Raw genomic sequence first — 12,192 nt, forward strand, 5'->3', positions numbered from 1 at the left:
GCCTCAGACGGGAGATCTATTACAGGGAGGGACTTATGAGCCAGTTTGTAATGATATGTTGATTCTGTTTGCTAACTTTCCCAAACAGTGATTATGTTTATTCAGAGGTTATTTATATCTTAGATGTAGAAAACTCTGCCTGAGCCAGTATATTTGTCTGTTTCACTCCCTTGTCCCTTCGTTTAGTTTCAGGGTGCAGTTGTGGTGCAGTAAATATTCACTTTGAGCAGCTCCTGCTTCTCCCTGGCTTCGTCTGCAGCTCGGCCGTGGTCCTGCGGGTCGCCCTCCTCCTCGGCCAGAGCCCCCTCTGCTTTCAGCAGCCAGCGAGCCACCGTGTCCAAGGGCACTGGGAGACTCATATCCAACTCCATTTTGTATTCACGTAGCTACACAAAAACACAAAGAGCGAGAGATGGCTCAAGTCAATACAAGAAAACTTTTACATTAGACTGCACACAGAAACAACACTTTTGAGACAACATAAACTACTACTGATTGATTGATTGATTGATTGATTGATTGATTGATTGCTTGACTGATTGAATGAAAGTTCACATAAACCTGTCAACGTTGGAGCTAGTTAAGATTGTGTGGGACAAAAGATTTGGGTGACACTGACCTTTTCAGTGAGGGTATCCCACGCCTCTCTGAGAGCCCGCTGCTCGTCGCTCAGTTTTGGGGTTCGTCTCATCGCTGTCAACAGAGGCATGATGGGACGCCGCTGCTCATTAAAGGACACCAGAAAGGTCTGAAAGACCTGAAGGACGGAAAGGAAGGAAAAAAATCAATCATCAGCGACACTGTTGTATCATCAACTCAGACAGAAGAAAAAAATCAACATACAGCAGGATGCAGTTCAGATATGGTGGCGAAAAGTGATGTTGTATATTGCAATATGATACGAAATAGGATCCGTTGTTAAATCATGACGAACCGAAAAAGCACAATTTACAGAGTAATCAAAAGAAGTAGCATGGATTGATTTTCCGCAGCTGTATAATTTATCCGTCATGGTGGCAGTGGATTAGTTGTTGGGCACTTGGGTTATTAACCTGAGGGTCGCCAGTGCCAATACGGACCAACATGTGGAAATTTGGACTGGTGACAAATCACTTTCTGGGCACTGCTGAGGTGACCTTGAGCAAGGCCCAACTGCTCAGGGCATTGTTCGTGTGCAGACACCTTACTCTGATGTCTCTCCATGAATGCATATTCATAGGATCCTGTTTGTACATGTGAGTGTCTCTGATCTTCAATAACTGAGTAAAAAAATCTGAATTTCCCCTCAGGGATTAATAAAGTATGTTTCTTTCTTCTCATAATAATTCAATTGGATAAGAAAATCATGCAGAGGTGCTAAAAGTGCAATAACTGAATGTTTTGAAGTAGGTAACTGTGAAAGAAACCAACCATGGACTTACATGGTATCTCTCGGAGTAGCTCTCTCCCTCCGTGGAGTTCCATCCCTCAAGCAGCTCGTCGTACGCCTGAACCAGCCAGCAGGTCACTTCCTGTGCTTTCTGATCAGATGTCGTCTGGTAATGTGAGACAAAGAAAATGATATTGAATGAGAAAGGACTGAACCAGCCCAGGTGAACCCAAGTTGTTGATTTATTTACGCAGTGTTGAATACAGTGTTGTTTAGCTTTGAGGATCATTGTTGTCTATGTGCACACTGAAGTCAAAATACAGAAACAGTTCACATACTGCGGTCATATTCTAACGTTATTGACAGCTTCGACAAACTAGATTGCAAATTTACACCCACCCATGGTTCCACGACAGACTGTATAAAACATGGACGTAGTCTCAGTGATGTCACGCTTTGGTTTCTGAAGAGGCCTTTTGAAGCCCAACGATGGCAGTCGCCATATTGGAAATGCTATCTCTACCTAGCTTGTGATCAATCTAGAAACAGGTAAAGAGGCGGGGTTGAGGAGAGCCGTTCGCCATAACACAAACATGTTTTCTGTAGTTACAGGTGAGCATGTAATAATGCAAATTTGTGCCTCACTCTTAGCCTTGCCAGTATAAAAACATGACTTATAAATTAAAAATTGAACAGTTTTCACAAAAATATAAAAATGAGCAATTGAGACCAAAACTGTTTATCGTACTATAGGTTATCTAGATGTTTAAAAAAAAATAAAACAACTGCATTTTATTATGGAACCTAATAGGGATTTTTTGGCTTTTGCAACCAGACTCAAGTGGACACTTAGAGAACTGCAGGGGTTGTTTTGCACTCTTGCATTATCTTAATTTTTTCAACACCAAAGGTAGCCGATGGGTTCCACATAACCTGTGCAAAACAATTGAATTTGTTATTTACATTCCAAATGGACCAAAGGATTTTTAAAAAACAGTTTCTGCAGAAATGAAAGTCGTTTTATTCTGCTTCATGCTAAAGTACTCTATCTAATGCTTCAATTATTGGAACTGATTCCTATATTTTTCAAAGATTAAAAACATGTTATCAAAGATCACACACTTATAGTTAAGCTAAAAAATTCCCCAAAAGGCAAACACCAGTCAGCACCAGTCATGAGATACTTTTACACAAAGCAGAATGGCTGCAAGTGTGCCAAAATGAGTTTGACTTGCAGCAAGCCAGAGCAGAGCAGAGAACCAAGCCCAAACAGGACAGTGTTCAGCTATTTAGATCACCAGAAAATCATCCTGTTATCACAAGCTTTATTGTCTTGGGATAATGAGTCATCTTGTCATCCCAAGATGACCCAACCAGGGTTGCTATCTCGAAAAAAAGGTAAATATTTCAAGATCTGGACAAAGAAACTGGAAATTGCTTAGAAAATAAAAGATTTAGATGGATGTTCTCTCAGGATTTCCTTACAAAACAAACAGAGGCAAAGGCCCCCAAGCTTTTTAGATGCACTTCTCATTATCTCTTTATCTTTTGCATTGCTTTCTCTTATTTATGTTTGTAATGCCGGTCTCTTAGGCAAAATGGGTCATGTAAAAAATATGTTTTTGTGGTTTATTTTGGTATGTGCTTCTCTGTTTACAAGTGGATTGTTTTCTGTTTTTATACTTTTTTATTCATTGATTCTACTGTAGAGGAGGCTGAATTTGTGCAGCACTGGAGTCCAAGACAAATTTCTTCCACGGGGATAATAAAGCACATATGCATCGTATCTAAAACAACCACCTCTAAGGGCTAGACTAACAACATTCACACACTCCAATGACTCATATCCAAACATGCTGGTATCTTGTCAGAAACCCGAGCTAACAGGTGTTTTGACCAGCGTGACCGAGTTCTGAGATGGTCCATACAGGCGATACCAGCAGGAGACTCGGTGTAAGGAGTAGCTGCACTGCAGGGCTGAGTGCTTTATTATATGTTATGGAGAAACACACCCTCGCTGTGGCTTTGGATTCCTTCCCAGAAAACAGGGCAAACTAGTTTGATTTTGCATGATCAGTCCTGCTTTTAATCGCCACATGATCTCAAGGTAATCCTGGCTCTTAGCAACTGACTTTTTACAGTGTGTACCTGCAGCGTCTCACCGATAAACAACTTTCCCTGATTTGTTTTTAAGGATTCTTTTAAATACTAAAGCAATTTGTGGGTTCTATAAAGCTGATTAGCTGATTTTATGACACCATTGTGATGTGGCTGACAATTTGAAAAACAGTTTAGATAGATAAAATGATCAGTTATTTCATCAGCACAAACAGTGACAGGGGGTGTGGAAAAGCATTGTATGGATTTGAGTTTGTTTAGCAAGCTATCATCTTTCTTTTCTTTTACAATTTGCCACCCAACTCTATTCCAAGTTACTGACACTGAAAGGTGATTAGGTGGATAAAAGGTTGGGAATTAAACACATGTTTTTCATGACTGTCAGGTCTACCTGTCGCAGAGGTGAAGCAGAAATAGCAGGGGTGTAGTGAACAGGAAGGCTGACAGGAGAAGAACTTTTAGGAAGAGTCAGGTATTGTGTCTGGGAGGGAAAAAAGGAAAAGAAAGAGAGGGAAAAAAAGGAGGAAAAGGTAAAGAGAAGAATGACAAGAAAAGTAGAGCAATCACACACAGACTGTACAAGTTTAAACATTTATTTAGCCAACTTAGAGCTAATAAATGACATTACATCCTCCAGATAAAGTGAACTGGAGTCTGGACTGACTATATTAAAAAAGCAGACGGACAAATACTTTATTATCTTACAGTGGAAAATAAAAACTGCCTCTGGGTGATATCCCAGCAACAAATGTGTGATGAGCAGATTTAAAGGGATTCCTGCAACATTAGTGCAGTTGTGTACACATGGTGTGTATTGCTGTACTCAATATTGATTTTGGCATCAATGCAAAACCATCAGCCAGATTCTGGTAAATAGACAGGCCGGAGCCTTTCAGAAAAAGAACCTCACTAAGCACTGATTTGTGGACCAGCAAGTGAGATAAATACAGATGTTTGTTTAATAAATGAAAGAATACGTCATGTTTTTTAGATATCTAATTTGCATACAGCTGCTGTTTCGACATTTTATCAGTGACTATATGCATATGTTGTGTTTGAAGTTTGTTAACTTTTTAGATGGCATATCTATATTCTGCCCTGGGATGCTCGATTCCATTCTACCTTCAGATGGTTCATATTGAAATAAATTCATTCAAATGCCGTTGCAAGGCCTTTTAAATCTTAAACCAACTTCTTCCTCATTTAAACCTCCATGTCTAGACCTGCAAAGGCAACAAATCACTGCGGTCTGAGCAGGACTGAATGGTTAAATGGAGCTCGGCTGCACCCTTGCCAGTGTCAATGGACTGCAATGTTTAAAACGGAACACACCCCCTTTACTTCTCATTGTGGAACAATCACATTTTCACAGGTGCGATCTATTTCCACCGGGTCAAGTTAAAATACTTCATGGTGCGACCTAAATGCTGTGTTCTTCTTTGTGCTGTGGATGCCTGATTGTCATTCACTTTAGGTGAAAGCATCTCTGTCATTGCACATATTCATCAGGACAATAATATTTTATTTTATCCTGAGCAATTACAGAAATAAAATCTTCCCTTTAAATGTAGTTGCAGTGTAAAATTGTGCCACATATAACTCAATGCCTTTGTATAAAAAACGATACCGACCTGCATCTCTTCCTCAGGCACCGGCAGGTCTCTGGAGTACTGCAGGAACTGAGCCACATAGGTCATGATGGACTTCTCATCAGGGTCTCGAACGTCCACATCTGCACCCACATCACAATCCTCCATGATCAGTGTCACAGTACAGTCAGAGGTCTAGACTAACACATCCTGCAGCAGGTGGAGTTTAAAACTGGAATCTGAAGAATGGAGGTGTAACTTTTGTGTTCTTATAACGCCTAATGACACTCTAACAGGCGGAGCACAGAGAAGACTGGGTTTTTATACGAGTGCTGAAGTAAACAAGCAGCAAGTGAGTCAGCAGACCGTCGGATCGTCATCTCGCTCGCCCTCAGGCTTCCGTGGGTACGGCTCCAGTTACAGCACTCTGCTTGCTGCGCTCTGCACACATTCAAAAAGCTTCACATGCCACCACATAATCTGTGCTGCAAAGTATGTCAGTGAGGCCGATCCGATGAATCTTATTTGGAAAGAGAATGATTGTTTGTTTGTAGCAGACCAGAAGGCACCAAGGGAGTGCGACGGAGCGAGCAGAATACCAAAACTGAGCTTTTTAATGAAAGAAGCGGAGCTAACTGATTGTGAGAGACGAAGCTAATAAACTGTAATAAAAAGTGAGACATGTGGCCAAGCTGTGTGAGTCCGTGTTGTGAAACTAACAGAGCTGCCAATGTTTCCTGCATCGGTATCAGAATGACCAATTGGTAGAAGACGCAGTCACATCATCTAAAGATTTCCTGCAAGAGCAGTGTGTGAAATGATGATGAAATAAAATAGACCTGCCAAGGAGACTAGCTTTAAGCCAACTCTGGTACAATGCATCAAATGGCAACAAGTATGTTGAATATTGTACATGGTCTCTGTACAAATAAAAATAACGACATCAAATTAAACATCAACAAATATTCCTACAGTAGGTTTGATTAAAAATGGTGAAATGAAATGAATGGAATGAAAATACATCTAAGCCGTTATTGTTTTCAGTCTCAGTCTATCATATTTTTCACATATCATCCCGTAGATTACAACATGTTCCAACATCAGCCACAGGAAAAAAAGTCAAAATCTTTTCCTTTGCATACTTTCACATAGTCCTGCCGCTGTGTTATCACTGAAGCTAAAGTTACTCACCATCGGGGTCGAGCAGCCTGGGGATCCTCAGCTCTCTCTCTGCGGTACGAAAAGCCTCCTCGAGGTTCTGTTTGTTGCTTCTGGTTCTGGCTTTGGACAGATCCACCAGATCGGGCCTCAGAGCATACAAGATGGCCAGGAAGACAACGCCGCTTCTCCAGCTGGCTTTGAAGTCTTTTACATTTAATGTACAGCCAGCTCTGAAGATAACAAAAGATTTTTATCTATAAAAACACAAGCCATTCAAAATGTATCACAGACAGTAATAGCTACACTACTTGTGCATTGTGTCTGTTTTGATATCATTGGTGCGGCATCAGGGACGGCAGTGGCTCAGTCTGCAGGGACTTGGGTTTGGGAACTTGGGGGTCGCCAGTCCTGGTGCGGATCAAGTCAGGAAATTGGTCTGAATTTGATATCAACATGACTCCAGAGTTCTGATGGAGCTCCATTACTTTTAAAAGATATTTTCAAAACGACTTTAAAGAATTCTTTACAAAAGGCAAATTAGAAATAATGGCAGGAAGTGCGCACATGAATTTGATACGATATCAAACACTTAATCACCTATGATTTGCCAAATACTGCTACTCAAACCCATGCATATTGGGAACAATTATTTCTGAGATCTTGGCAGCGTAAGGGCTCATGTTTTGGTCTGTAGCCTGAACCTGGAAATGACCAAGAGGTCCCGGCTGTGTGAGGATATGACACGTCTTACATCACATTCTTGGCCAACAACAACAGAAGAGTTTCAGCCAATAAAGGGTTTATAAGTATTTCTCATGCCGTAGCTTTGAATAACACGTATGCATGTATTTTTTTCATCGATATCGTTCTGTTCACTCCACTCTGTGCTTACTTGTGGCACTGTTCACGGACCCAGAGAAGCAGCGCCTTCTTGGCAGAGACCCTGAACTTGTTGTGTAGCGGGGAGCCTCGTGGAGGGACCGGGCTGCTGCTGGCCGAGCGGCTCGACAGGGTGGAGCGTGAGTCCAGAGTGTTCAAAGACTCCATGGAGGACTGACGAGAGCTGAAAGAGAGGCAGCTGGCCAACTCCTCGATCTAAGAAATAAACAACACACAGTCCCTGTTCAGTAGTTTATCAGCCTTTATGTTTGACTTTGAGTAAAACCCAAAAGCCAAAAAGTCAAAAACAATAGGGGAAAAAAATAACACTACAAGACCGCCAAGATAAGGGAAGATAAAACACTTCTAATGCGGAGGATGACAAATGTAAAAGTTACATGTTATATTAAAAGACTGTTGGAAATCCTTGACTCCTACTGAACGTAATGTTGAGCTGTTTTTAATTTTTGTTAACCCAAAACCAATCATCAAATCATTAAAAAGATCTTAAAGGAAAGTTAGAGAAAATAAAATAATGTTCAACATCTCAGAGAAACAGCCTTTAAGCCTCAGGTTTCTTTTTTATAAGTAGAGAAGGAGAACAGGAAGTGGAATATTAATAAAAGTGAAAATATGACACTAAAACACACACAAGGGAAACCAGAAGTTTACAAAAGTTTATACTCACATGATACTGTAGGATGATTGTCCATATGACACCAAGGATGATGGACGGTTTGCCATCCATAATGTCAGGAATGTGAATGTTGACTAGTTTGATCTGGGAAGAAAAAAAGTTGATTTACAAACCTGCTAAGTATTAGATGATTTCTTTTGTCTGACAGTTCTGAAGGTTCCATTTACCGATTTCTGCTTCAGAAAGGAGAGAGCTTTCTCGATGTTGCTCCTGTGCTGAAACATCCCCTTGCCTCTCTCGCGACTCTGTAAAAACACAACCAGAGAGTAGTATCATTAAAAACAAGCCGCCGGCCGTTGGTTTGAAAGCATGTTAACGCTACACAAAAAAAGGGAAACTTACAATGCGCTGGCCGCTCATCACCTCCAGCAGGTCCAACAGTTTGGAGCCGTCACGGAAATCACTGAACAGATCTAGGACCATGCATGGAGGCCTCCGCTGTGAACACACACACACACAGACTTTTTATACCTTTGATACTTTGATACTACCTTTGGACACGGACAGATAATACCTTTACCCAGGCAGAAATCTTTTTTATTTATAGTATGAAGATACATTTTCAACTTTCAGGTCAATGGTTAATACATAAACAGGGTCCAATAGATCCTTAAAAAGTCTTAAATTACTCTTTTTTTTTTTAGTTTAGGTTGATAAAATGTCTTAAAAACTCTTGTTTTTACTTGTGTTAATTTAAGATGGCACTTAGAGACATGTCTGATTACCTTTTCAAAACCCACCCTGTCTACTTAGAATTAGAGGATTTTCTATTAGTCTTTCTTTGTGGATATGGTTGTTCCATGTGACAATCCACAGCATTTACGGCAGCGTGTTACCTACACAGTCACGAATCTCGGACAAAGACAGAAGGAGAAGAAGATTTGGGAAATGCAAGCTACAGGAATTTTGGATTCATGATGAAGAAAACAGGAATGAGTCGACTTGCAGTATATGAAAAAAAAAGGCTCTTAAACTTGGGGACAACAGGAATGAAAGCTGTTGAGTCTCACATGGAAAGCAACAACACTACATGGTGGAAATGTGGTTTTTAAAGGTCCCATATTATGCTTTTTTCTGGTTTTATATGCCCTTTAGTGTGTTTTCCAAGTGTCCTGTGCATGTTTAGGCACATCTATGTGCAAAAATTCAAAGTCCGCGGAAACGCGGCTTTTCCTACTTCCTCCTGTTAGCTCTAGCCCCCCTCGATAAAAAATTGTCATTGTCAGTGTGAGATCACTGATCTAAGCCCATGTTGAAATTTCCGAGAAGCGTGCTGAGCAACTGACCAATAACGACAGAGCGGATCGGCAGACCAATCAGAGCAGACTTGGCCCACGTGGGGTCTAACAGTGTGGGCTCAGCAGAGCGTAGCTGACGGACTCAGAGCGTAGAGGGAGCAAGGAGGAGCAGTGCATGAAAACAGACACTTTTTTCGAACTTTAACTATTGTGAACGTACAAAAGTAGGAACATAGATTAAATATATGAACCCCAAAAAGGGCATAATATGGGCTCTTTAAAAAGGTCTGGAAAGTCTTATATTTGTTTTTAAAATGGGGCATTTACCCTGAGAATCAAAGTTTTTAGAAAATAAACCATCACTACAAGAATTAGGTTATATTTTATAGGAACGTGGAAACATGAGTATTCCCCCATTAGAACTTGTGTACCATGGTGCCGGATAGCCTAGCAGTGATGTCATGCCCTTTGCTGCATGTCAACCCCCACGCTCTCTTCCCAACATTTCCAGTCTCTCTTGAGCTGTCCTCTATAATAAGGGCAACCTTGTTTCTGTAAGTGAAGCTGAAGGATGACGTGCTGCGTCTAACATCCAATCATAATCAATGAGTTCAACTTTAAAACATGTGGTGGTCGAGATAAAAACAACGCTGTTTGTTTCTGAGAATCTGACATTTTCAAGAGAGGAAGCCCTTCACCCTGATGATATTGATGTGTTTTTGAATTTCATCTGACATGCCATCACTCATCGATGCCATCGTTGTCAGGCTTTATGAAGCAAAAAGTAATTTATTGCATAAATCAGGGTTATTCATCTGAATGGCAAACCACCAAATGTTATCATGAATCATGTTGGCCCACCTGAAGACAACAATATACTTTTTATACTGCTGCCACTCTTTTTCAACGGTCCAGCAACACTTCATGATGATTCAAGTTTAACATTGACATAGACCCATTTTAGTTCTCTTGAACAGGATGTAGTTTTTACTGCAGGCTATTTACCAACTTTTTTGCATGGATGTTTTTCGCTCATGAGTCCCACTCCCACTTAAAGAGGAACGACTGATTTATCTGAGTTTATAAGACACATTACGATGTAAGTTACACAAGCAGAAATATCCTCCTTTGTATTTAAAATATGAGCTTTGACTTTCTGGACAGAGATTTAGACTACAAAAGACCAGATCTAATGAGATGAACATTTTTTTTAACATCTCCCAGGCCATCAAATGTTAAATTCTTATCATGATTTTGGTCAGGATTGGTTCCTCATTCACTTCTGATGACTTATCTTGACTAGTTATCCTCCACAGGTGTAGAGTAGGAGGGAATAAAAGATAAATAGAATATGAATGTCAAGTTATTAATTTACATACATCTTAAAGGTCAGTTATTATTCTCCATTTCAACAAGTATAAATAAGTCTCAGAGCTCCCCAAAACATGTCTGTGAAGTTTCTTGTTAAAAATCCACTCTGATCCTGTATTTAATCATGCCTATAAAACCCTCTATTTCAGCCTGGCTCAGAAAAGGCTGTTTCTGTGTCTGTAGCTTTAAATGTAAATGAGCTGAGTTTGACCACGCCCCTCTATGGAAGGGTTAAGGTGGCTCGGGCTTTCTTACAACATGCCCCATTGTTTGCATTGGGAAGGCAGACTCAGAGAGCAGAACACCTATCTGTGGGGGTGTCACCCACATGGGGGAGGGGTTAGTGTCCTTCGTGATGTCACAAAGGGAAAATCTCCAAACCGCCAGTTTGAGCACACATTTTCAGAAAAGTGGAGCAGGCAAAAGACGGAGAGGATGGACTTTGGACTGTGGGGGTTTGTAGACAGGCTAGGGACACAGATTAGTGTTGAGTGCACTCCTGTTTTCAGCAGAGTTATGAACTTCTTTCTCCAGGATACATTTTCGAAATCAGGTTTTCCTCTTTACAATATAGCCTTTGTTTTCATGTCGCCTCTCCTACCACTGTTGAATGTTGGCACACACAGCCTTCCCAAAGTGGACCTAGAGCATTATAAAAAGAAAACTTTCACATGTGACAGGAGGTTCTGTTACAATGTGAGCCTTAATGTGAATAACCCCTAAGGATTAACAATCATCTCCACAGTTCACATTATTGGCAGAGTCCCCACAGAGCTGGTTGGGTGTCTGTGGGTGGGATCAAGGGGGTGTGAGGATGGTGGGCGTAAATGTAGGAGGAGAAGGGGGAGGGTGGTGGCCGTCTGTCGCTGTCTGTCTGTTGCTGCTGTGAACCTTGCTCCTCAATGCTATATTTACATACAGATCCCCACCTCCACCCGGTGTCCTCCACTGTCACAGCTGACCTCCAACATGAGGCAGGGCAGTCGGGCTGCTGACTCATGTTAGGACGTAGTTTGACAACAACACAACAACCTTTGCAGTAAAGTGCCCAGAGAAGAATTATAAAGTGTATTGTATTTACTTTGAACACAAGCTGCTGACGTGGAAAAGGCTCTCGGAGGGTAATAAAAGAAAAAGGATGAAGTCGTGTTAAATGCATATTTATGGCTCATTTATCAGGAAGCTCTGGGATTTGTTTTGGTTTTTCTTGTCTCCTTGAAGCCCTCCAGAAAAATCTTACATAGTCAGCTGATGACTTAATGCCTCGCAGGATGATACAAAAAGAAACACAACACTGTGGCTCGTGTCCTTGGAATGAGTGCAAGAGGAATGGAATATGAAATCATGTGCTGTGTGGGGATTTTAATATGTACACAAAGGGTACAGGAAGGCTTACTTTCTCAAACATTTTTTTCTGTTATGTTTCAGTTACTTTCTGTTAGTCCTTTTTTGTTTTTATACCTTTTTCAAAGTAGAAAATGAAACAATATAAAGTGTAGGAGATTTTTTTAAATAGACAGAAACTAATTATTTTGAGTTCCAATTTCCTTCGAGTAAAGATGTTCTTAATGTTCAGTGAATGCAATGTGATTATTTTATGGCCTCTTTTACCTTAAAGTAGATTTATTATACTCACTTCCGCCATTAATTATTTCAGTTTGAGACACCTATTGAGTACCATTGCGAGATGTGTAGCTTAAAAACTTCCTTATTTGTCTTTTACTGGTGTCAGGAAAATCCCTCATTCCAGCCTCTTCCTGAAACAGTTCG

The 12,192-nt window shown here is 40.7% G+C and overlaps 1 protein-coding gene across 1 annotated transcript in view; it reads right to left on the bottom strand.

The window, feature by feature from the left end:
* syne2b (spectrin repeat containing, nuclear envelope 2b) overlaps window positions 1-12,192 on the bottom strand; it is a 136,866-nt gene that overhangs the window by 116,509 nt on the left and 8,165 nt on the right. Inside the window, exons 3-12 of the mRNA XM_061063570.1 lie at window positions 8,156-8,251; window positions 7,981-8,058; window positions 7,805-7,897; window positions 7,130-7,332; window positions 6,268-6,467; window positions 5,119-5,219; window positions 3,879-3,968; window positions 1,422-1,535; window positions 620-757; window positions 222-386 (exon numbers count right to left, since the gene is read on the bottom strand). Coding sequence (XP_060919553.1) covers window positions 222-386; window positions 620-757; window positions 1,422-1,535; window positions 3,879-3,968; window positions 5,119-5,219; window positions 6,268-6,467; window positions 7,130-7,332; window positions 7,805-7,897; window positions 7,981-8,058; window positions 8,156-8,251 — 1,278 coding nt within the window. The remainder of the gene's footprint in view (window positions 1-221; window positions 387-619; window positions 758-1,421; window positions 1,536-3,878; window positions 3,969-5,118; window positions 5,220-6,267; window positions 6,468-7,129; window positions 7,333-7,804; window positions 7,898-7,980; window positions 8,059-8,155; window positions 8,252-12,192) is intronic.

The sequence above is a fragment of the Labrus mixtus genome, chromosome 18 (assembly GCF_963584025.1).
Source record: "Labrus mixtus chromosome 18, fLabMix1.1, whole genome shotgun sequence".
NCBI classification, from domain to species: Eukaryota; Metazoa; Chordata; class Actinopteri; order Labriformes; family Labridae; genus Labrus; species Labrus mixtus.